We start from the raw sequence: 24,580 nt of genomic DNA, 5'->3' as shown, positions 1-24,580 counted from the left end.
GACTACCCAGAACCCACTGGGCTCTCCTATTACATTAAAGACTACCCAGAACCCACTGGGCTCTCCTACTACATTAAAGACTACCAGAACCCACTGGATTCTCCTACTACATTAACGACTACCAGAACCCACTGGGTTCTCCTATTACATTAAAGACTACCAGAACCCACTGGGTTCTCCTATTACATTAAAGACTACCAGAACCCACTGGGCTCTCCTATTACATTAAAGACTACCCAGAACCCACTGGGCTCTCCTATTACATTAAAGACTACCAGAACCCACTGGATTCTCCTATTACATTAAAGACTACCCAGAACCCACTGGATTCTCCTATTACATTAAAGACTACCAGAACCCACTGGATTCTCCTATTACATTAAAGACTACCAGAACCCACTGGGTTCTCCTATTACATTAAAGACTACCAGAACCCACTGGGTTCTCCTATTACATTAAAGACTACCAGAACCCACTGGTTTCTCCTATTACATTAAAAGACTACCAGAACCCACTGGGTTCTCCTATTACATTAAAGACTACCCAGAACGCACTGGGTTCTCCTATTACATTAAAGACTACCAGAACCCACTGGATTCTCCTACTACATTGGATGAGCTACAGGACAAAATACAATCCTCCAACCCAAAAAGGCGTTGATCGTATACAAAACAAAATGATAAAATATACATACCACAAATTGAAAAAAGTATATTCTTAAACTCTTCAACATTATCCTCAGCTCTGGCATATTCGCTAATTTGTGGAACCAAACCATGATCACTCCAATCCACAAAAGTGGAGACAAATTTGACCCAATATTTAATGTGGAATCTGTGTTAACAGTAACCCGTTATACAAATTGATGGAAAGCGGTGTTAGGGGGAGAAACATACAATATTATAAAATCAATGTACACAAACAACAAGAGTGCATATAAATTGACAATAAAACACACATATTTCTTTCCTCAGAGCCGTGGGGTGAGACAGGGATGCAGCTTAAGCCCCACCCTCTTCAACATAAATATATCAATGAATTTTTGAGGGCACTAGAACAGTATGCAGCAGCACCCGGCCTCACCCTACAAGACTCTGATGTCAAATGTCTACTGTTTGATGATGATCAACACCACAGGTAACTTCCACAAGGAAGGATCTAAGAGAAAAGACAAGACAAGGCTTTTCAATGTTATCAGAAGGAACATAAAACTCAGCAACCAAGATGGAAAAAACACCCAATTGAGACTCTGCATGCAGAATTCTGCAAATATATCCTTAATGTACAACGCAAGTGCAATGTTTACTGTTAAATTCAAGTCGTTTTTTGTTAATTCTCACTTTTGTTTAATGTTTACGTAAACATGTTTACCATGCCAACAAAGCCCCTTCAAACTGAATTGAGAGAGAGGTAGACAGAGAGAGAGAGGTAAACAGAGAGAGAGAGAGATTGAATTGAGAGAGAAGTAACCAATTGTACTGTAATTTGGGTTATTACATTATAGCTCTGGACATATTATCGTGTTTTGTAATGATTTATTTATTTATTATTTCTCTAATAATCTCAATTATGCAGACTAAGAGAAATACAGAGATTGTCTTTATTTGCTTGATGACTGGAAATGCCAGAACGCTCTCTCTCCCTCTCCTCCTCTCCCTCCCTCTCCTCCTCTCTCTCCCTCTCCTCCTCTCTCTCCCTCTCCTCCTCTCTCTCCCTCTCCTCCTCTCTCTCCCTCTCCTCCTCTCTCTCCCTCTCCTCCTCTCCCTCCCTCTCCTCCCCTTTCGGTTCAAGTGCCTGTGCTTGATGAGTGCAGTGTTTTGACAGTCATCTGGACCTCCTTGTTAGCTGGCCCCCAACAGATCTGATGCGCTTGGACAGGCCTGCGCTGCACATTAGTGGTGCTACGTACAGTAACAGTTATAGAGAGAGAGCGCTGGGGTTGGGGACAACTGATTGCACTGCTGCTACGCTGAGCACACACTCACTTAGAGTGGTTTAGCATAAACATGGACTGCTTAACAGGAGTCAGTACAGTACCTCACCCTCTCTCTCTTTCTCCCCTTTACAGTAGTGTCTCTCTCCCCCTCTCTGAGACAGGGACTAAAATGGTTACTGATATCTCTCTCTGAGACAGGGACTAAAATTATTACTGATCTCTCTCTCTGAAACAGGGATCTAAAATGATTACTGATATCTCTCTCTGAGACAGGGACTAAAATGATTACTGATCTCACTCTCTCTGAGACAGGGACGAAAACAATTACTGATCTCTCTCTCTGAGACAGGGACTAAAATGATTACTGATCTCTCTCTCTGGGACAGGGACTAAAATGATTACTGATCTCTTTCTCTCTGAGACAGGGACAAAATGATTACTGATCTCTGAGACAGGGACTAAAATGATTACTGATCTATCTCTATCTCTCTGAGACAGGGACTAAAAGGGTTACTGATATCTCTCTTTGAGACAGGGACTAAAATTATTACTGATATCTCTCTCTGAGACAGGGACTACAATTATTACTGATATCTCTCTCTGAGACAGGGACTAAAATTATTACTGATATATCTCTCTGAGACAGGGACTAAAATTATTACTGATCTCTTTCTCTCTGAGACAGGGACAAAATGATTACTGATCTCTGAGACAGGGACTAAAATGATTACTGATCTATCTCCATCTCTCTGAGACAGGAACTAAAAGGGTTACTGATCTCTGAGACAGGGACTAAAATGATTACTGATATATCTCTCTGAGACAGGGACTAAAATGATTACTGATCTCACTCTCTCTGAGACAGGGACTAAAATGATTACTGATCTCTTTCTCTCTGAGACAGGGACAAAATGATTACTGATCTCTTTCTCTCTGAGACAGGGACAAAATGATTACTGATCTCTGAGACAGGGACTAAAATGATTACTGATCTCTGAGACAGGGACTAAAATGATTACTGATCTATCTCTATCTCTCTGAGACAGGGACTAAAAGGGTTACTGATCTCTGAGACAGGGACTAAAATGATTACTGATATATCTCTCTGAGACAGGGACTAAAATGATTACTGATCTCACTCTCTCTGAGACAGGGACTAAAATGATTACTGATCTCTCTCTGAGACAGGGACAAAAATGATTACTGATCTCTCTCTCTGAGACAGGGACAAAATGATTACTGATCTCTGAGACAGGGACTAAAATGATTACTGATCTCTGAGACAGGGACTAAAATGATTACTGATCTATCTCTATCTCTCTGAGACAGGGACTAAAAGGGTTACTGATCTCTGAGACAGGGACTAAAATGATTACTGATATATCTCTCTGAGACAGGGACTAAAATGATTACTGATCTCACTCTCTCTGAGACAGGGACTAAAATGATTACTGATCTCTCTCTGAGACAGGGACAAAAATGATTACTGATCTCTCTCTCTGAGACAGGGACTAAAATGATTACTGATCTCTCTCTCTGAGACAGGGACTAAATGATTACTGATCTCTCTCTCTCTCTGAGACAGGGACTAAAATGATTACTGATTTCTGAGAAAGGGACTAAAATGGTTACTGATATATCTCTCTCTGGGACAGGGTCAAAAATGACTACTGATCTCTCTCTCTCTGAGACAGGGACTAAAACGATTACTGATATCTCTCTCTGGGACAGGGACTAAAATGGTTACTGATATCTCTCTCTGAGACAGGGAATACATGATTACTGATCTCTGAGACAGAGACTAAAATGGTTACTGATCTCTCACTCTCTGAGACAGGGACTAAAATGATTACTGATCTCTCTCTCTGAGACAGGGAATACATGATTACTGATCTCTGAGACAGGGACTAAAATGACTACTGCTCTCTCTCTCTGAGACAGGGACTAAATGATTACTGATCTCTCTCTCTGAGACAGGGACTAAATGATTACTGATCTCTCTCTCTGAGACAGGGACTAAATGATTACTGATCTCTCTCTCTCTCTGAGACAGGGACTAAAGTGATTACTGATATCTCTCTCTCTGAGACAGGGACTAAAATGATTACTGATCTCTGAGACAGGGACTAAAATGATTACTGATTTCTGAGAAAGGGACTAAAATGGTTACTGATATATCTCTCTCTGGGACAGGGTCAAAAATGACTACTGATCTCTCTCTCTCTCTGAGACAGGGACTAAAACGATTACTGATATCTCTCTCTGGGACAGGGACTAAAATGGTTACTGATATCTCTCTCTGAGACAGGGAATACATGATTACTGATCTCTGAGACAGAGACTAAAATGGTTACTGATCTCTCACTCTGAGACAGGGACTAAAATGATTACTGATCTCTCTCTCTGAGACAGGGAATACATGATTACTGATCTCTGAGACAGGGACTAAAATGACTACTGCTCTCTCTCTCTGAGACAGGGACTAAATGATTACTGATCTCTCTCTCTCTGAGACAGGGACTAAAACGATTACTGATATCTCTCTCTGGGACAGGGACTAAAATGGTTACTGATATCTCTCTCTGAGACAGGGAATACATGATTACTGATCTCTGAGACAGGGACTAAAATGATTACTGATCTCTCTCTCTGGGACAGGGACTAAAATGATTACTGATCTCTCTCTCTGGGACAGGGACTAAATGATTACTGATCTTTCTCTCTGGGACAGGGACTAAAATGAGTACTGCTCTCTTTCTCTGAGACAGGGACTAAATGATTACTGATTCTCACACTGCTGTATACACTGTTTCGTCTGTATCCTGTCAGCCTGGTCGTTGCTTCTGGAACATTTTCACATTTCAGTAGTTTAGCAGACACTCTTATGCAGAGTGACTTACAGATCCAATCAGGGTTAAGTGCCTTGCTCAAGATCACATCCACAGGTTACCTGCCGCCCTGGAAGTCCGAGTTTTGTCTCCAAGCAGACGACATAGTCACTCTAGCTGTAACGTCCACTTGGCAGGGTTAATGAACCCATTGAACCATGAGCTTCCCTGTGGCTCAGTTGGTAGAGCATGGTGTTTGCAACGCCAGCATGCTGTTCGCAACGCTAGGGTTGTGGGTTCGATTCCCACAGGGGGCCAGTACAAAAAAAAATAAAACATATTTAAAAAAAATAAAATGCATGAAATTAAATGTATGCAATGTATGAATTCACTACTGTAAGTCGCTCTGGATAAGAGCATCTGCTAAATGACTAAAATGTAAATGTAATGATTCAAGGTTCCATAGGGCTCTGGTCTAAAGTAGTGCACTATGTAGGGAATAGGTTTCCATAGGGCTCTGGTCTAAAGTAGTGCACTATATAGGGAATATGGTTCCATAGGGCTCTGGTCTAAAGTAGTGCACTATATAGGGAATAGGGTTCCATAGGACTCTGGTCTAAAGTAGGGATTAGGGTTCCATAGGGCTCTGGTCTAAAGTAGTGCACTATATAGGGAATAGGGTTCCATAGGGCTCTGGTCTAAAGTAGGGATTAGGGTTCCATAGGGCTCTGGTCTAAAGTAGTGCACTATGTAGGGATTAGGGTTCCATAGGGCTCGTGACAGCTTTTTCTCTGCGTGTATTTAGTATCTCTGTGTACTTTCTGCAGGCCTGGAAGGCTGTGTTCAACCAGCTAGACAAAGCTAGTAGCTGTGAGGTGGTAGCTAGTCTTGTGTTTTATTACTCTCTCTCCACAGAGCTACAGTACACACACACACACACACACACACACACACACACACACACACACACACACACACACACACACACACACACGTGTTTAAACACACACACACACATGCAGACACACACACACACGTTAACACACACACACAGACAGGTAAACAAACATATGTCTGAAGTTTTGCACCCCATACACATCGTGTTGTTGAAGTGCAGATCTTTTTGTAGGAAAAGTATTGTAACTAGTCACATAAAGGAGTCTGAAAGCTTTTTGTCACTCTCACACACACTCACTCAAACACACATGTGTTTACACACACACACCTTGTGTCTTCCTGCCTGCCTCAGTGTGAACATGTTAGTTGCTTACTGACTGATGAACCTTGAGGATGACTACTGTAGATGTTTGTTAATACAACATGTATTTCCTGGTAACCTGGATGTTTGTTCATACAACATGTATTTCCTGGTAACCTGTAAACCCCTTCTCTTCCCATCCAGCTGCTTCTGTCACCCTCTCAGCTCAGCACTGCACCAATACTTTTTACATACAATTATTCTACAGCGTAATGATCCTCCTCTCCTCTCCTCTCCTCTCCTCTCCTCTCCTCTCCTCTCCTCTCCTCTCCTCTCCTCTCCTCTCCTCTCTCCTGCTTGTGTAATATAATAGCCTAGGTTTAATACCACAGCATTGGCACATCTGATGCAGATCTGTAATCTTCAGCTTGTATAAAGCAACAAGTCATGAGCATCCTTAATTTACAGTGTTCTGTGTGCACTCAAATTAATGTGCCAGCATTCCAAAATCGATATGCCACTCTGTGTTGCTGCTCTCTCCAGAGCTTCTGGGAAAAGAGCAAGGTGTGGGACTCTCTCCTCCTCGCCAGGTGATAGGATGTGAGGCAGGGAGGGAGGAGGGAAAGTTAGGGGACCAGCCTGCTGTATTTTTGGCTCCCAGATGAAATAGAACCAGAGTTTGTTTTGTTACTCAGTCATAAAAGTTGGAGCAGAGTAAGGAACGCTCCGTAGAACTTTCAGCCGGCGTTGGATGAGGCTTTATGGTTCAGAGACATCAAAACAGTTGTGTTTGCTTTAGTTGGTATTCTCCCTGGCATAAAGGGGGGGGGGGGGGGGGAAGGAAATGTGTGAATTATATAAGTCCCATTTGCTCACTCTCCCAAATCCATCGGGGAGAAAGATGCCATTTTTGGTTTGACACAAATGTACCTAGTTTGTGTTGCCGTCTGTCTGTCTGGCAGACTGAGTTAGATCATTGTGGGTAATATTGAGTAACCCACTGTGGTTATATACTCCTGAGCTTTGTTTTATTGCTGTTACACTCCTGGCTATGCTCTTGTGGAGTTTGAAGATTTGACTTCAGTATCTCTCTCTCTGTATCTCTCTCTCTGTATCTCTCTCTCTCATTAGACCTTGTTGCGCTTGGTTGCTCTTTGAATCAGTTTTTTTGGGGGGGGTGGAAATATGAAAGGTATAACTACAATGTTACTACAAATATTTTCTCTCGTTTGAGATAAATTAGCAGTAGATAGACAATATCAAAGGCACGTTTCATGTTAAGTTGAATTGAAGGAGACATAGTGCACTACTTTAGACCAGAGCCCTATGGAACCCTATTCCCTATATAGTGCACTACTTTAGACCAGAGCCCTATGGAACCCTATTCCCTATATAGTGCACTACTTTAGACCAGAGCCCTATGGAACCCTATTCCCTATATAGTGCACTACTTTAGACCAGAGCCCCACTATTTAGGGAATATGGTAACAGTGTTTGTCAATGGGCCACTGACTCTGGAGAGGAGAGGAAAGGATAGGAAGACAGGCAGGGAGACAGGCAGGAAGCAAGACAGGCTGGCATGGAGACAGGTAAGCAGCAAGACAGGCAGGCTGGCAGCAAGACAGGCTGGCAGGGAGACAGGCAGGCAGCAAGACAAGCAGGCAGGCAGCAAGACAGGCTGGCAGGCAGGCAGGGAGACAGTAAGCTACCTGCTGGCGGTCAGATAGAGAGGAGCAGCACAGGAGACACAACCAGGGGTCAGGTAGAGAGGAGCAGGAGGAGACACAACCAGGGGTTAGGTAGAGAGGAGCAGGAGGAGACACAACCAGGGGTCAGGTAGAGAGGAGCAGCAGGAGAGACAACCAGGGGTCAGGTAGAGAGGAGCAGCAGGAGATACAACCAGGGGTCAGGTAGAGAGGAGCAGGAGGAGACACAACCAGGGGTCAGGTAGAGAGGAGCAGCACAGGAGACACAACCAGGGGTCAGGTAGAGAGGAGCAGGAGGAGACACAACCAGAGGTCAGGTAGAGAGGAGCAGCAGGAGACACAACCAGGGGTCAGGTAGAGAGGAGCAGCAGGAGATACAACCAGGGGTCAGGTAGAGAGGAGCAGCAGGAGACACAACCAGGGGTCAGGTAGAGAGGAGCAGCAGGAGACACAACCAGGGGTCAGGTAGAGAGGAGCAGCAGGAGATACAACCAGGGGTCAGGTAGAGAGGAGCAGGAGGAGACACAACCAGGGGTCAGGTAGAGAGGAGCAGGAGGAGACACAACCAGGGGTCAGGTAGAGAGGAGCAGATACAACCAGGGGTCAGGTAGAGAGGAGCAGGAGGAGACACAACCAGGGGTCAGGTAGAGAGGAGCAGCAGGAGACACAACCAGGGGTCAGGTAGAGAGGAGCAGCAGGAGACACAACCAGGGGTCAGGTAGAGAGGAGCAGCACAGGAGACACAACCAGGGGTCAGGTAGAGAGGAGCAGCAGGAGAGACAACCAGGGGTCAGGTAGAGAGGAGCAGCAGGAGACACAACCAGGGGTCAGGTAGAGAGGAGCACAGAAGACACAACCAGGGGTCAGGTAGAGAGGAGCAGGAGGAGACACAACCAGGGGTCAGGTAGAGAGGAGCAGCAGGAGACACAACCAGGGGTCAGGTAGAGAGGAGCAGCACAGGAGACACAACCAGGGGTCAGGTAGAGAGGAGCAGCACAGGAGACACAAACAGGGGTCAGGTAGAGAGGAGCAGCAGGAGACACAACCAGGGGTCAGGTAGAGAGGAGCAGCAGGAGACACAACCAGGGGTCAGGTAGAGAGGAGCAGCAGGAGACACAACCAGGGGTCAGGTAGAGAGGAGCAGCAGGAGACACAACCAGGGGTCAGGTAGAGAGGAGCAGCAGGAGACACAACCAGGGGTCAGGTAGAGAGGAGCAGCAGGAGACACAACCAGGGGTCAGGTAGAGAGGAGCAGCACAGGAGACACAACCAGGAGTCAGGTAGAGAGGAGCAGGAGGAGACACAACCAGGGGTCAGGTAGAGAGGAGCACAGGAGACACAACCAGGGGTCAGATAGAGAGGAGCAGGAGGAGACACAACCAGGGGTCAGGTAGAGAGGAGCAGGAGGAGACACAACCAGGGGTCAGGTAGAGAGGAGCAGGAGGAGACACAACCAGGGGTCAGGTAGAGAGGAGCAGGAGGAGACACAACCAGGGGTCAGGTAGAGAGGAGCAGCAGGAGACACAACCAGTGGTCAGATAGAGAGGAGCAGCAGGAGACACAACCAGAGGTCAGGTAGAGAGGAGCAGCACAGGAGACACAACCAGGGGTCAGGTAGAGAGGAGCAGGAGGAGACACAACCAGGGAGATCTATCTCTCTCTCTCTCTCAGACTGTTTACTTACTTTACTTATGTAAACAGTACAGACTCTGGACCTCAGTAACACTCAGACCCTGGTTACAGCCTTGACTCTGTACCTCACTAACACTCAGACCCTGGTTACAGCCTTGACTCTGTACCTCACTAACACTCAGACCCTGGTTACAGCCTTGACTCTGTACCTCACTAACACTCAGACCCTGGTTACAGCCTTGACTCTGTACCTCACTAACACTCAGACCCTGGTTACAGCCTTGACTCTGTACCTCACTAACACTCAGACCCTGGTTACAGCCTTGACTCTGTACCTCACTAACACTCAGACTCTGGTTACAGCCTTGACTCTGTACCTCACCAACACTCAGACCCTGGTTACAGCCTTGACTCTGTACCTCACTAACACTCAGACCCTGGTTACAGCCTTGACTCTGTACCTCACTAACACTCAGACCCTGGTTACAGCCTTGACTCTGGACCCAACGTGCATCCTTCACATCAAATCAGAACCAGCCGGGGTCTCTTTTCCGCCGCACGGCCCTCAAGCCCTTCCTTTCCTTTCCCAAACATGATTCGTTTGTTTTGAAAAATGTGGTGTCCTACATTTATTGAGTGTCAAATTATTTCTCTTAGTGCCCAAGGCTTTCACTAGTTTCAAGTTGCTCTTCAATTCATCTGATATCTAATACTGACATAGCTGGGTCAAGACTCATTTTATTATTAGAACCCCAATAACACTTTCCAACAAATGAGAACTATCCCACTACAAGGCTGAAATTCAGACCAACTTAAATAAACAAACCGAAGCACTGCAAGTGACTTAAAAAAAAAAAATGGATTTCTGCTTTTGATTTCAGCATGAGGTGACATCCGCGGCATTGTGTATTGTGATGGTAGTTAGTGGAGGTAAAGTGTGTAACTGTGTATTGTGATGGTAGTTAGTGGAGGTAAAGTGTGTAACTGTGTATTGTGATGGTAGTTAGTGGAGGTAAAGTGTGTAACTGTGTATTGTGTTGGTAGTTAGTGGAGGTAAAGTGTGTAACTGTGTATTGTATTGTGTTGGTAGTTAGTGGAGGTAAAGTGTGTAACTGTGTATTGTGATGGTAGTTAGTGGAGGTAAAGCGTGTAACTGTGTATTGTGTTGTGTTGGTAGTTAGTGGAGGTAAAGCTTGTAACTGTGTATTGTATTGTGATGGTAGTTAGTGGAGGTAAAGTGTGTAACTGTGTATTGTGTTGGTAGTTAGTGGAGGTAAAGTGTGTAACTGTGTATTGTGTTGGTAGTTAGTGGAGGTAAAGTGTGTAACTGTGTATTGTGTTGGTAGTTAGTGGAGGTAATGTGTGTAACTGTGTATTGTATTGTGTTGGTAGTTAGTGGAGGTAAAGTGTGTAACTGTGTATTGTGTTGGTAGTTAGTGGAGGTAAAGTGTGTAACTGTGTATTGTGTTGGTAGTTAGTGGAGGTAAAGTGTGTAACTGTATTGTGTTGGTAGTTAGTGGAGGTAAAGTGTGTAACTGTGTATTGTGATGGTAGTTAGTGGAGGTAAAGTGTGTAACTGTGTATTGTGATGGTAGTTAGTGGAGGTAATGTGTGTAACTGTGTATTGTATTGTGTTGGTAGTTAGTGGAGGTACAGTGTGTAACTGTGTATTGTGTTGGTAGTTAGTGGAGGTAAAGTGTGTAACTGTATTGTGTTGTGTTGGTAGTTAGTGGAGGTAAAGCTTGTAACTGTGTATTGTATTGTGATGGTAGTTAGTGGAGGTAAAGTGTGTAACTGTGTATTGTATTGTGTTGGTAGTTAGTGGAGGTAAAGCTTGTAACTGTGTATTGCAGGGTCTTTTCTCCTGTAAGAATGCCACTCAAGGATTGTCCCACTCAGCTACAGAGGGTGCTGCACAACAAGCTGAGCTCTAATGACACAAAGCATCGTCTCACCAGATACACAGGCCTATATATATATATATTTGATAGTTAGTGATAAGGTAAGGTATACCTGTGCACTGCGGGGCTTGTAAGGTGAGTTACTCTCCAGGTCTTCTAGGATAGAGGTCAGAGAGTCAATCTCAGCATCCAGACTGGATCGCCTCTCCTCTAGGGTCTTCTGCGGCCCGCACATCTGGAGAAACACATACAGGAATTATAAACACACACATATACACACATACACAGGCACAAAGATACACAAACACAAAAGTAACCAATTTTGAACAGTTCCTATGTCATTTTATTCTCTGCAGTTATTTTACAGAGTTAGAACCTCTGACAGTGTATCCTTCCTACAGCACACAGGGAGCCTTAAGATGAAGCTATCGTCAGATGATATTACTGCTACTAAATTGAGAAAGAGCTATTCATGGTTCAAGGCCTGTCTGGTGTGGATCAGAGTCTAGGGACTACTGACGAGTCTACCTGGTGTGGATCAGAGTCTAGGGAAGACTAACGAGTCTCTGCCTGGTGTGGATCAGAGTCTAGGGACTACTGACGTGTCTCTACCTGGTGTGGATCAGAGTCTAGGGAAGACTAACGAGTCTCTGCCTGGTGAGGATCAGAGTCTAGGGACTACTGACGAGTCTCTACCTGGTGTGGATCAGAGTCTAGGGAAGACTGACGTGTCTCTACCTGGTGTGGATCAAGTCTAGGGACTACTAACGTGTCTCTGCCTGGTGTGGATCAGACTCTACGGACTACTGACGTGTCTCTGCCTGGTGTGGATCAGAGTCTAGGGACTACTGATGTGTCTCTGCAGTCTGCCTGGTGTGGATCAGAGTCTACGGACTACTGACGTTTCTCTGCCTGGTGTGGATCAGAGTCTAGGGACTACTGACGTGTCTCTGCCTGGTGTGGATCAGAGTCTAGGGACTACTGACGTGTCTCTGCCTGGTGTGGATCAGAGTCTAGGGACTACTGACGTGTCTCTGCCTGGTGTGGATCAGAGTCTAGGGACTACTGACGTGTCTCTGCTGTCTACCTGGTGTGGATCAGCGTCTAGGGACTACTGACGTGTCTCTACCTGCTGTGGATCAGAGTCTAGGGACTACTGACGAGTCTCTGCTGTCTACCTGGTGTGGATCAGAGTCTAGGGACTACTGACGAGTCTCTGCTGTCTACCTGGTGTGGATCAGCGTCTAGGGACTACTGACGTGTCTCTACCTGCTGTGGATCAGAGTCTAGGGACTACTGACGAGTCTCTGCCTGGTGTGGATCAGAGTCTAGGGACTACTGACGTGTCTCTACCTGGTGTGGATCAGAGTCTAGGGAATACTGACGTGTCTCTGCCTGGTGTGGATCAGAGTCTAGGGACTACTGACGAGTCTCTGCCTGGTGTGGATCAGAGTCTAGGGACTACTGACGAGTCTCTGCCTGGTGTGGATCAGAGTCTAGGGACTACTGACGAGTCTCTGCCTGGTGTGGATCAGAGTCTAGGGACTACTGACGAGTCTCTACCTGGTGTGGATCAGAGTCTAGGGACTACTGATGTGTCTCTGCCTGGTGTGGATCAGAGTCTAGGGACTACTGACGTGTCTCTACCTGGTGTGGATCAGAGTCTAGGGACTACTGACGTGTCTCTACCTGGTGTGGATCAGAGTCTAGGGACTACTGACGTGTCTCTGCTGTCTGCCTGGTGTGGATCAGTCTACGGACTACTGACGTGTCTCTGCCTGGTGTGGATCAGAGTCTAGGGACTACTGATGTGTCTCTGCTGTCTGCCTGGTGTGGATCAGAGTCTACGGACTACTGACGTTTCTCTGCCTGGTGTGGATCAGAGTCTAGGGACTACTGATGTGTCTCTGCCTGGTGTGGATCAGAGTCTAGGGACTACTGATGTGTCTCTGCTGTCTGCCTGGTGTGGATCAGAGTCTAGGGACTACTGACGTGTCTCTGCCTGGTGTGGATCAGAATCTAGGGACTACTGACGTGTCTCTGCCTGGTGTGGATCAGAGTCTAGGGACTACTGACGTGTCTCTGCCTGGTGTGGATCAGAGTCTAGGGACTACTGACGTGTCTCTGCCTGGTGTGGATCAGAGTCTAGGGACTACTGACGTGTCTCTGCCTGGTGTGGATCAGAGTCTAGGGACTACTGACGTGTCTGGTGTGGATCAGAGTCTAGGGAAGACTGACGTGTCTCTGCCTGGTGTGGATCAGAGTCTAGGGACTACTGACGTGCCTCTACCTGGTGTGGATCAGAGTCTAGGGACTACTGACGTGTCTCTACCTGGTGTGGATCAGAGTCTAGGGACTACTGACGTGTCTCTACCTGGTGTGGATCAGAGTCTAGGGACTACTGACGAGTCTCTGCCTGGTGTGGATCAGAGTCTAGGGACTACTGACGTGTCTCTACCTGGTGTGGATCAGAGTCTAGGGACTACTGACGAGTCTCTGCCTGGTGTGGATCAGAGTCTAGGGACTACTGACGAGTCTCTGCCTGGTGTGGATCAGAGTCTAGGGACTACTGACGTGTCTCTACCTGGTCTGGATCAGAGTCTAGGGACTACTGACGAGTCTCTGCCTGGTGTGGATCAGAGTCTAGGGACTACTGACGAGTCTCTGCCTGGTGTGGATCAGAGTCTAGGGACTACTGACGAGTCTCTGCCTGGTGTGGATCAGAGTCTAGGGACTACTGACGAGTCTCTGCCTGGTGTGGATCAGAGTCTAGGGACTACTGACGAGTCTCTGCCTGGTGTGGATCAGAGTCTAGGGACTACTGACGAGTCTCTGCTGTCTGTCTGGAAGTAAAATACTGTTGGTGGGGGGGTGAGTAGAGATGTGTTTCACTTTCTGACCAACCGACCTGTCTGTGTCTGACTGTCTGTGTGTCTGACTGTCTGTGTGTCTGATTGTCTGTGTGTCTGACTGACTGACTGACTGGTAGGAGATCAAATCAGTCAGATAAAAATGGGAAAGGTTAAGAAATAAACTTGCTCTGATTGGTTGACGATCAAAAGGTTTGAACGGCAACAAGGATGTCCTACAGCTCAAGCTCTGTGGAAGGGGATGTGTCCCAAATGGCACGCACCCTATTCCCTATTTAGTGCACTACGTTAGAACAGAGACCTATGAACCCTGGTCAAAAGTAGTGCACTATATTGGGAACAGGGTGCCATTTGGTACACACATCAGCCAGTCATCCAGCCAGAGGGTGAACAGCAGGGCCTGATCGTCCAGGGAGGGTAACACATGCCTGGGGTGATATAACAACCATGGACCATGTGGACATGAGACATGACGTTGGAGCACCAATAGCTGTCAGTCTTCTCTTCAGATCCAACAGAACCTGATACTGCTGTAGGGGGTTCAGTGATACTGCTGTAGGGGGTTCAGTGATACTGCTGTAGGGGGTTCAGTGATACTGCTGTAGGGGATTCTAGTGATACTGCTGTAGGGGGTTCAGTGATACTGCTGTAGGGGGTTCTAGTGATACTGCTGTAGGGGGTTCTAGTGATACTGCTGTAGGGGGTTCAGTGATACTGCTGTATTGGGTTCAGTATCCACACTACAGCTTAGAGGGCTGCTACATGCAGAAAATGTAAGTACATCCCATTATATATAGAGGCATTGTACTATATATCCCAAATTGAACTCTTTTCACTATGTAGTGCACTATTTTTGACTAGAGCCCTATGGGCCCTGTGAACTACCTCCCTACGGGCCCTGTGAACTACCTCCCTACGGGCCCTGTGACCTACCTCCCTACGGGCCCTGTGACCTACCTCCCTACGGGCCCTGTGAACTACCTCCCTACGGGCCCTGTGAACTAATTCCGTACGGGCCCTGTGAACTACCTCCCTACGGGCCCTGTGAACTACCTCCCTACGGGCCCTGTGACCTAATTCCCTACGGGCCCTGTGACCTACTTCCCTACGGGCCCTGTGAACTCTCTCCCTAAGGGCCCTGTGACCTACTTCCCTACGGGCCCTGTGGACTCCCTACGGGCCCTGTGAAGTACCTCCCAACGGGCCCTGTGAAGTACCTCCCAACGGGCCCTGTGAAGTACCTCCCAACGGGCCCTGTGAAGTACCTCCCTACGGGCCCTGTGAACTCTCTCCCTACGGGCCCTGTGAACTCTCTCCCTACGGGCCCTGTGAACTCTCTCCCTACGGGCCCTGTGAACTCTCTCCCTACGGGCCCTGTGAACTCTCTCCCTACGGGCCCTGTGAACTCTCTCCCTTACGGGCCCTGTGAACTCTCTCCCTACGGGCCCTGTGAACTCTCTCCCTACGGGCCCTGTGACCTACTTCCCTACGGGCCCTGTGACCTACTTCCCTACGGGCCCTGTGACCTACTTCCCTACGGGCCCTGTGAAGTACCTCCCTACGGGCCCTGTGAAGTACCTCCCTACGGGCCTTGTGAACTACCTCCCTACGGGCCTTGTGAACTACCTCCCTACGGGCCCTGTGAACTACCTCCCTACGGGCCCTGTGAACTACCTCCCACCAGGCCCTGGTCAAATGAAGGGCACTATATAGGGGATAGGGTATCACTTGAGACACATTCTATTCTATGTCTGTACAGAACTCTATGCAGTGCTAGTGTACCTGTTCTCCATCCCAAACAGTGAAAGGTTATATGACAATTACCTTACTGTATGAGCAAATGGTACATACATGTCTCATAATAGTCTCCTACCTGGTATTCTCTGTCCATGGATGGAGGGGGGGGCAAGGACATGAGGGATGGGAGGCCTCCGTCATCAGCAGGTGGAGGAGGAGGTGGGGGGAAGTCCCCTAAAACACACAGATACCATAGGAGTTAGTTAAACCTCTGAGCTGCTCATTCATATGACAAGCATATGGCTTGTGTCTGAAATGGCAGCATATCCCTTTATAGGGCACAACTAGATGCCAAAGGGAGAATGACAAAAAACTATCATGTAAATATGACTGGCAGGCAGAGAGAGAGAGAGAGAGAGAGACAACGAGAGACAACGAGAGACAACGAGAGACAACGAGAGACAACGAGAGAGAGGAGAGAGAGAATGAGAGAGAGAAGAGGAGAGAGATAACGAGACAGAGAGAACGAGACAGAGAGAACGAGACAGAGAGAACGAGACAGAGAGAACGAGACAGAGACAACGAGAGACAACGAGAGACAACGAGAGACAACGAGAGACAACGAGAGACAACGAGAGACAACGAGAGACAACGAGAGACAACGAGAGACAACGAGAGACAACGAGAGACAACGAGAGACGAGGAGAGAGAGAATGAGAGAGAGAAGAGGAGAGAGATAACGAGACAGAGAGAGAGACAACGAGACAGAGAGAACGAGACAGAGAGAACGAGACAGAGAGAACGAGACAGAGAGAGAGAGAGAGAGAGAGAGAGAGAGAGAGAGAGAGAGAGAGCTAGACACTAATCACCAACACCATCAGATTGACATACATAATTGCAACACTTCAGTCTAACTAAAGGGTCTGTAATCTGGAGTTAGCTAGCATGTGTTCTCCTTGAGATAGAAGATGTAAACACCGTGTTACTAAGGGGTCAGTCCTGCCAGGAGAGGAGAAACAAGCCAACTGGAACACTTCTCAAGTCTTCACTAATCCAACGATTCACCCAACCACATGTTCCAGCAAATGATGAGAAGTAACACGCAAAAATTACATTTCTATTTGGCTCCTCTTCTCGGTTTAGGACTTGGAGTGCATCCCGAACAGTACACTATTCCCCTATTCAGTGCACTAGTTTTGACCAGAGCCCAAGGCACTACATAGGGAACCATTTGGGATGTAAACCTAGGACTTCGAGTTTGAATCATTTGACCGTGTACTTCTAAGTACCCAACCAGACATGAGCTTTGCAAATTAAAGGCTTCTACTCAGACGTAATGGGAATTTGTAGCAATGTTAAGACTTTGATGAGTCCTGTTCAGAAATTCCATTTGCTTCCCCCCCACCCCCTGCTTGTGCTTTTATCTGTTTTCATTAGAATCTAATTGATGTCATCAATGTAGTTTATTCCGAGTCTCCTGGCCAAATTAATTAAGCATGTTTGTTGTCGTTAGTCAGTTGGACTAAAATAAAATAAAACTACCTCACTGAACAGTAGCCTGCAAAATGGGGTACATGTCTGTGTCTTGCTCAATCCAACGTTGTTTCTGAAATGTTGAGCACGACATTAAGCATTCCCTGTGGGTGTGTGAAGGAAGGATGGAGGAATGGAGGGAGGGAGGGAGGAATGGAGGAAGGGAGGGAGGATGCGTGTAGGGATGGAAGGAGGAAGGGAGGGATGGAGGGATGGAGGGATGGAGGGAGGGAGGGAGGGAGGAATGGAGGGATGGAGGGAGGAATTGAGGGATGGAGGGAGGGAGGGAGGGATGGATAGAGGGGGATGGATGGAGGGAGGGAGGGAGGGATGGATGGATGGATGGATGGAGGGAGGGATGGAGGGAGGGATGGAAGGATGGAGGGAGGGATGGAAGGATGGAGGGATGGAAGGATGGAGGGAGGGATGGAAGGATGGAGGGATGGATGGAGGGAGGGAGGGATCCATGTGAATGTTTTATGTAATGCCCTCCTGACCTCCAACTGGTTAAAACTTCTGATAGAAACAGCAGCTAACGCAACGTGGAAGCAAAGAAGAACAAAAACACTCCACCTCTCCTATCTCCTCCCCTCCCATCTCCTCCTATCTCCTCACCTCCCCTCCATCTCCTCACCTCTCATCTCTCCCCCCCTAACATCTCCCCTCCTCACCTCTCCTCCCCTCCTCGCCTCTCCTCCCCTCCTCGCCTCTCCTCCCCTCCTCGCCTCTCCACCTCGCCTCTCCTCCCCTCCTCGCCTCTCCACCACTCTCCTCTCCTCTACTTTCTTCTCCTTTCCTCTCTCCTCTTCTCCCCATCCTGTCTTCTCTCCTCCTCACCTCTCCTCCTCTCCTCTTCATCCTGTCCCATCTCCTCCTCTCATCTCTTCTCCTCCAAGACACTCCTTTACCCTTCCACCCCCCCTTCCTGACACTACCATCTCTGTCCATCCTCCCCTCCCTCCCTGACACTACCATCTCTCTGTCCATCCTTCCATCCCCCCCTCCCTGACACTACCATCTCTCAGTCCATCCTTCCACCCCCCCCTCCCTGACACTACCATCTCTCTGTCCATCCTTCCATCCCCCCTCCCTGACACTACCATCTCTGTCCATCCTTCCATCCCCCCCTCCCTGACACTACCATCTCTGTCCATCCTTCCATCCCCCCTCCCTGACACTACCATCTCTCTGTCCATCCTTCCATCCCCCCTCCCTGACACTACCATCTCTCTGTCCATCCTTCCACCCCCCTCCCTGACACTACCATCTCTCGTCCATCCTTCCCCCCTCCCTGACACTACCATCTCTCTGTCCATCCTTCCATTCCCCCTCCCTGACACTACCATCTCTCTGTCCATCCTCCCCCCCCCTCCCTGACACTACCATCTCTCTGTCCATCCTTCCACCCCCCCTCCCTGACACTACCATCTCTCTGTCCATCCTCCCCCCCCTCCCTGACACTAACATCTCTCTGTCCATCCTTCCACCCCCCTCCCTGACACTACCATCACTCTGTCCATCCTTCCACCCCCCCTCCCTGACACTACCATCTCTCTGTCCATCCTTCCACCCCCCTCCCTGACACTACCATCTCTCTGTCCATCCTTCCATCCCCCCCTCCCTGACACTACCATCTCTCTGTCCATCCTTCCACCCCCCTCCCTGACACTACCATCTCTGTCCATCCTTCCCCCCCCTCCCTGACACTACCATCTCTCTGTCCATCCTTCCATTCCCCCCTCCCTGACACTACCATCTCTCTGTCCATCCTTCACCCCCCTCCCTGACACTAACATCTCTCTGTCCATCCTTCCACCCCCCCTCCCTGACACTACCATCTCTCTGTCCATCCTTCCACCCCCCTCCCTGACACTAACATCTCTGTCCATCCTTCCATTCCCCCCTCCCTGACACTACCATCTCTCTGTCCATCCTTCCATCCCCCCCTCCCTGACACTACCATCTCTCTGTCCATCCTTCCATCCCCCCCTCCCTGACACTACCATCTCTCTGTCCATCCTTCCACCCCCCCCCCTGACACTACCATCTCTCTGTCCATCCTTCCATCCCCCCTCCCTGACACTACCATCTCGTCCATCCTTCCATTCCCCCCTCCCTGACACTACCATCTCTCTGTCCATCCTCCCGCCCCCTCCCTGACACTAACATCTCTCTGTCCATCCTTCCACCCCCCCTCCCTGACACTACCATCTCTCTGTCCATCCTTCCATCCCCCCCCGACACTACCATCTCTCTGTCCATCCTTCCATCCCCCCCTCCCTGACACTACCATCTCTCTGTCCATCCTTCCATCCCCCTCCCTGACACTACCATCTCTCTGTCCATCCTTCCATCCCCCCTCCCTGACACTACCATCTCTCTGTCCATCCTTCCACTCCCCCCTCCCTGACACTACCATCTCTTGTCCATCCTTCCATCCCCCCTCCCTGACACTACCATCTCTCTGTCCATCCTTCCATCCCCCCTCCCTGACACTACCATCTCTCTGTCCATCCTTCCATCCCCCCCTCCCTGACACTACCATCTCTCTGTCCATCCTTCCATTCACCCCCCCCTGACACTACCATCTCTCTGTCCATCCTTCCATCCCCCCCCCCCTGACACTAACATCTCTCTGTCCATCCTTCCATCCCCCCTCCCTGACACTACCATCTCTCTGTCCATCCTTCCATTCCCCCCTCCCTGACACTACCATCTCTCTGTCCATCCTTCCATCCCCCCTCCCTGACACTAACATCTCTGTCCATCCTTCCATCCCCCCCTCCCTGACACTACCATCTCTCTGTCCATCCTTCCATCCCCCCTCCCTGACACTACCATCTCTCAATCCATCCGTCCATTCACCCCCCCCCCCACTATCCCCTTTCCCATAATAAAAGTAACTTGTAAGTTGGGGCTGACACAAAATGAATACATCTAGTTCCATGTACATCTCTCTCTAACATCAAAGTTGTTTTGGATGTATTATTTCAGGAAACATGAAAGATGTTCATGTTTTCAGAGAGATGCATGTTTTATTGAAAGTTTTTTTTATGTGGAGCAGGAAGGGAGAAGCGAGAGATAAGGAGAATAGAGGTCAAGGTCAATAAGCAACATCCCTCCCTTCCCCCCTCCCCCCTCCCTCCCTCTGAGCCCGTGGACCAGCCGAGCCAGCTGACTGAACCTGGATCTACGTAGAAACATTGATATCTAACTCCATCAGGGTAAAGCCATTAGTAGTAGGTATTCATGGAGGTTATTGATTGGATATGTTAAACAGCGTGTCCTTCTGTCTGTCTGTCTGTCTGTCTGTCTGTGTCTGTCTGTCTGTCTGTCTGTCTGTCTGTCTGTCTGTCTGTCAGGGTGTAGGGAGAGCAGAGGAGAGCAGAGGGCCAGACACTACAACATGGCCAGTGGGACTCTGTAATGGCCCTGTGGTTATTCAGGGATGATTACATTACATTAGGAAGAGAGTAGCAACGACTCCGTGTGCATCCCAAATGCAACCCTATTCCACTATGGGCCCTGGTCAACAGAAGGGCACTATATAGGGAATAGGGTGCCAGCCCTGGTCAGAGGTAGTGCACTATATAGGGAATAGGGTGCAAATGTCAGACCTGGTCTAAAGAAGTGCACTATATAGGAAATAGGGTGCCAGCCCGGTCTAAAGTAGTGCACTATATAGGAAATAGGGTGCCAGCCCCGGACTAAAGTAGTGCACTATATAGGATATAGGGTGCACCTGTCAGACCTGGCCATGAGGCCCTGACCACACTCCTCATTCCTCCAGGTAAGAGAGGACGCACCAATCAGAGTGAGAGGTCAGGAAATGAGCGTTTCACACCTAGTCTGGGGAATTCAGCTCATCCTCTTCTAGGGGTTTGACCCGACTCTACAGTGGGTGCTAGGGGTTTGACCCGACTCTGTACTGGGTGCTAGGGGTTTGACCCGACTCTGTACTGGGTGCTAGGGGTTTGACCCGACTCTGTACTGGGTGCTAGGGGTTTGACCCGACTCTGTACTGGGTGCTAGGGGTTTGACCCGACTCTGTACTGGGTGCTAGGGGTTTGACCCGACTCTGTACTGGGTGCTAGGGGTTTGACCCGACTCTGTACTGGGTGCTAGGGGTTTGACCCGACTCTGTACTGGGTGCTAGGGGTTTGACCCGACTCTGTACTGGGTGCTAGGGGTTTGACCCGACTCTGTACTGGGTGTTAGGGGTTTGACTCGACTCTGTACTGGGTGTTAGGGGTTTGACCCGACTCTGTACTGGGTGTTAGGGGTTTGACCCGACTCTGTACTGGGTGTTAGGGGTTTGACCTGACTCTACAGTGGGTGTTAGGGGTTTGACCTGACTCTGTACTAGGTGTTAGGGGTTTGACCTGACTCTGTACTGGGTGTTAGGGGTTTGACCTGACTCTGTACTGGGTGTTAGGGGTTTGACCTGACTCTACAGCGGATTTTGCTGCGGTTTGAGCCAGGACTTCTTTTGGGGGGGGGTCAGTAGGACTGTAGACCGGTAAACCAAGATTGGTTAACCTGACCTACGGCACTTTACTGATTCTGTTAACCAGCTGTGCCATCTCTAGTCCATACTGTAAATACCATCTCAACTAGCGTTACAACATATGAAGTTCTCGTACAACAAGAACAATCAATATGTTTTACATCTGAAATGGCATCCTATTCCTTACGAAGCGCACTACTGTTGACCAGGACCTAACAGGGCACTCATCCAAATTGGTGCACTGTGCAGGGTACAATTTAGGACGAAACCGATGTCTTTTAACCTGTTGGGGCTAGGGGGCAGTATTTGCACGGCTGGATAAAAAAATGTACCCGATTTAATCTGGTTACTAATCCTACCCAGTAACTAGAATATGCATATACTTATTATATATAGATAGAAAACACCCTAAAGTTTCTAAAACTGTTTGAATGGTGTCTGTGAGTATAACAGAACTCATTTGGCAGGCAAAACCCTGAGACATTTTCTGACAGGAAGTGGATACCTGATGTGTTGTATTACCTTTAAACCTATGCCATTGAAAAACACAGGGGCTGAGGAATATTTTGGCACTTCCTATTGCTTCCACTAGATGTCACCAGCCTTTACAAAGTGTTTTGAGTCTTCTGGAGGGAGATCTGACCGAACAAGAGCCATGGAACGATGATGGCCCATTAGACACCTGGCGCGCAGTTCATGTTGGGTACCCTCGTTCTAATACGTTATAAAAGAGAATGCATTCGTCCACCTTGAATATTATTCATGTTCTGGTTAAAAAAGGCCCTAATGATTTATGCTATACAACGTTTGACATGTTTGAACGAACGTAAATATATTTTTTCCCCTCGTTCATGAAGTGAAGTCCGGCGGGCTTAGATCATGTGCTAACAAGACGGAGATTTTTGGACATAAATGATGAGCTTTTTTGAACAAAACTACATTCGTTATGGACCTGTGATAGCTGGAAGTGACATCTGATGAAGAGAATCAAAGGTAATGGATTATTTACATAGTATTTTCGATTTTAGATCTCCCCAACATGGCGGCTAGTCTGTATCGCAACGCGTATTTTTCTGGGCGCAGTGCTCAGATTATTGCAAAGTGTGATTTCCCAGTAAGGTTATTTTTAAATCTGGCAAGTTGATTGCATTCAAGAGATGTAAATCTATAATTCTTTAAATGACAATATAATATTTTACCAATGTTTTCTAATGTTAATTATTTAATTTGTGGTGCTGACTTGAATGCCGGTTATTGGAGGGAAACGATTTCCTGAACATCAACGCCACAGTAAAACGCTGTTTTTGGATATAAATATGAACTTGATAGAACTAAAAATGCATGCATTGTCTAACACAATGTCCTAGGAGTGTCATCTGTTGGAGATTGTAAAAGGTTAGTGCATCATTTTAGCTGATTTATGGTTTTGGTGACGCCTGTCTTTGAATTGGCACAACATTACACACAACTCTTGTAAATGTACTGTCCTAACATACTCTAAATTTATGCTTTCGCCGTAAAACCTTTTTGAAATCGTAAAACGTGGTTAGATTAAGGAGATGTTTATCTTTCAAAGGGTGTAAAATAGTTGTATGTTTGAAAAATTTGAATTTTGACATTTATTTGGATTCAAATTTGCCGCTCTTGAAATGCACCTGCTGTTGATGGAGTGCACCACGGGTAAAAGGACTTCATCATGACAACATTGACTAATGGAGGTCGGTCAACCCCGGGATAGTAATTTATCATTGGCTCATTCTGCATGTGTCACAAGACAACACTAGCAATAACAAATATAACCTGCTGTATTTTTGACCCTTCTAGAACTCTCCTCTCATAATATACCAGTCACTGGGAACAAATATGGGAGATTCAGTGTCCTGTCTGTCTGTCTGTCTGTATGGACAAATACAGGACTTTGACAGTCAATGATGATACCGCAGAATGACGTGGCAATGATTTAATAGACTAATATATCCAGAGAGCTGTTTGAATGAGATGGACATACAAAACATGGATAGAACATGATCCTAAATTGCTGTCCATTAAAATCCAGTATATTTGTATAATTTTCCTCATCGTGATATTTACATGCATGATCAGGCAATACCGATTAATGTTTTCCTTAAACCAAATGAACACAACGGTGAATTAAATTTTGCTTTTAAAGTACCAGTGTCACATATCACAGCCGGTCCTTCCACAGGTTCAAAATGTTTGCACCATAATCCCTATGTAGTGTAGTACTTTGGACCAGAGGCCATTGGGGAATAGGGTTGGAATAGGGTTGGAATAGGGAGGAACGCACAGTAGAGTACTGTTATAAGACATGGTAGTGACCCTTATAACAGTAGAGTACTGTTATAAGACATGGTAGTGACCCAGTCCAGTCCAGTCCAGTATAGTAGAGTACTGTTATAAGACATGGTAGTGACCCAGTCCAGTATAGTAGAGTACTGTTATAAGACATGGTAGTGACCCAGTCCAGTCCAGTATAGTAGAATACTGTTATAAGACATGGTAGTGACCCAGTCCAGTCCAGTATAGTAGAGTACTGTTATAAGACATGGTAGTGAACCAGTCCAGTCCAGTATAGTAGAGTACTGTTATAAGACATGGTAGTGACCCAGTCCAGTCCAGTATAGTAGAGTACTGTTATAAGACATGGTAGTGAACCAGTCCAGTATAGTAGAATACTGTTATAAGACATGGTAGTGACCCAGTCCAGTCCA

General features: G+C 47.4%; 1 protein-coding gene across 3 annotated transcripts in view; it reads right to left on the bottom strand.

The window, feature by feature from the left end:
- Positions 1-24,580, bottom strand: part of LOC106560617 (lipoma-preferred partner homolog) — a 591,662-nt gene that overhangs the window by 351,657 nt on the left and 215,425 nt on the right. For all 3 annotated transcript variants that reach the window (XM_045687984.1, XM_045687983.1, XM_045687985.1), the window contains 2 exons: positions 15,945-16,042; positions 11,314-11,436 (listed from right to left, as the gene is read on the bottom strand). In XM_045687984.1, coding sequence (XP_045543940.1) covers positions 11,314-11,436; positions 15,945-16,042 — 221 coding nt within the window. The remainder of the gene's footprint in view (positions 1-11,313; positions 11,437-15,944; positions 16,043-24,580) is intronic.

This window comes from Salmo salar, chromosome ssa10, assembly GCF_905237065.1.
Source record: "Salmo salar chromosome ssa10, Ssal_v3.1, whole genome shotgun sequence".
Classification (NCBI taxonomy): domain Eukaryota; kingdom Metazoa; phylum Chordata; class Actinopteri; order Salmoniformes; family Salmonidae; genus Salmo; species Salmo salar.
The sequence above is the reverse complement of the archived record's forward strand: the minus strand, read 5'-3'. Positions and strand labels throughout refer to the sequence as shown.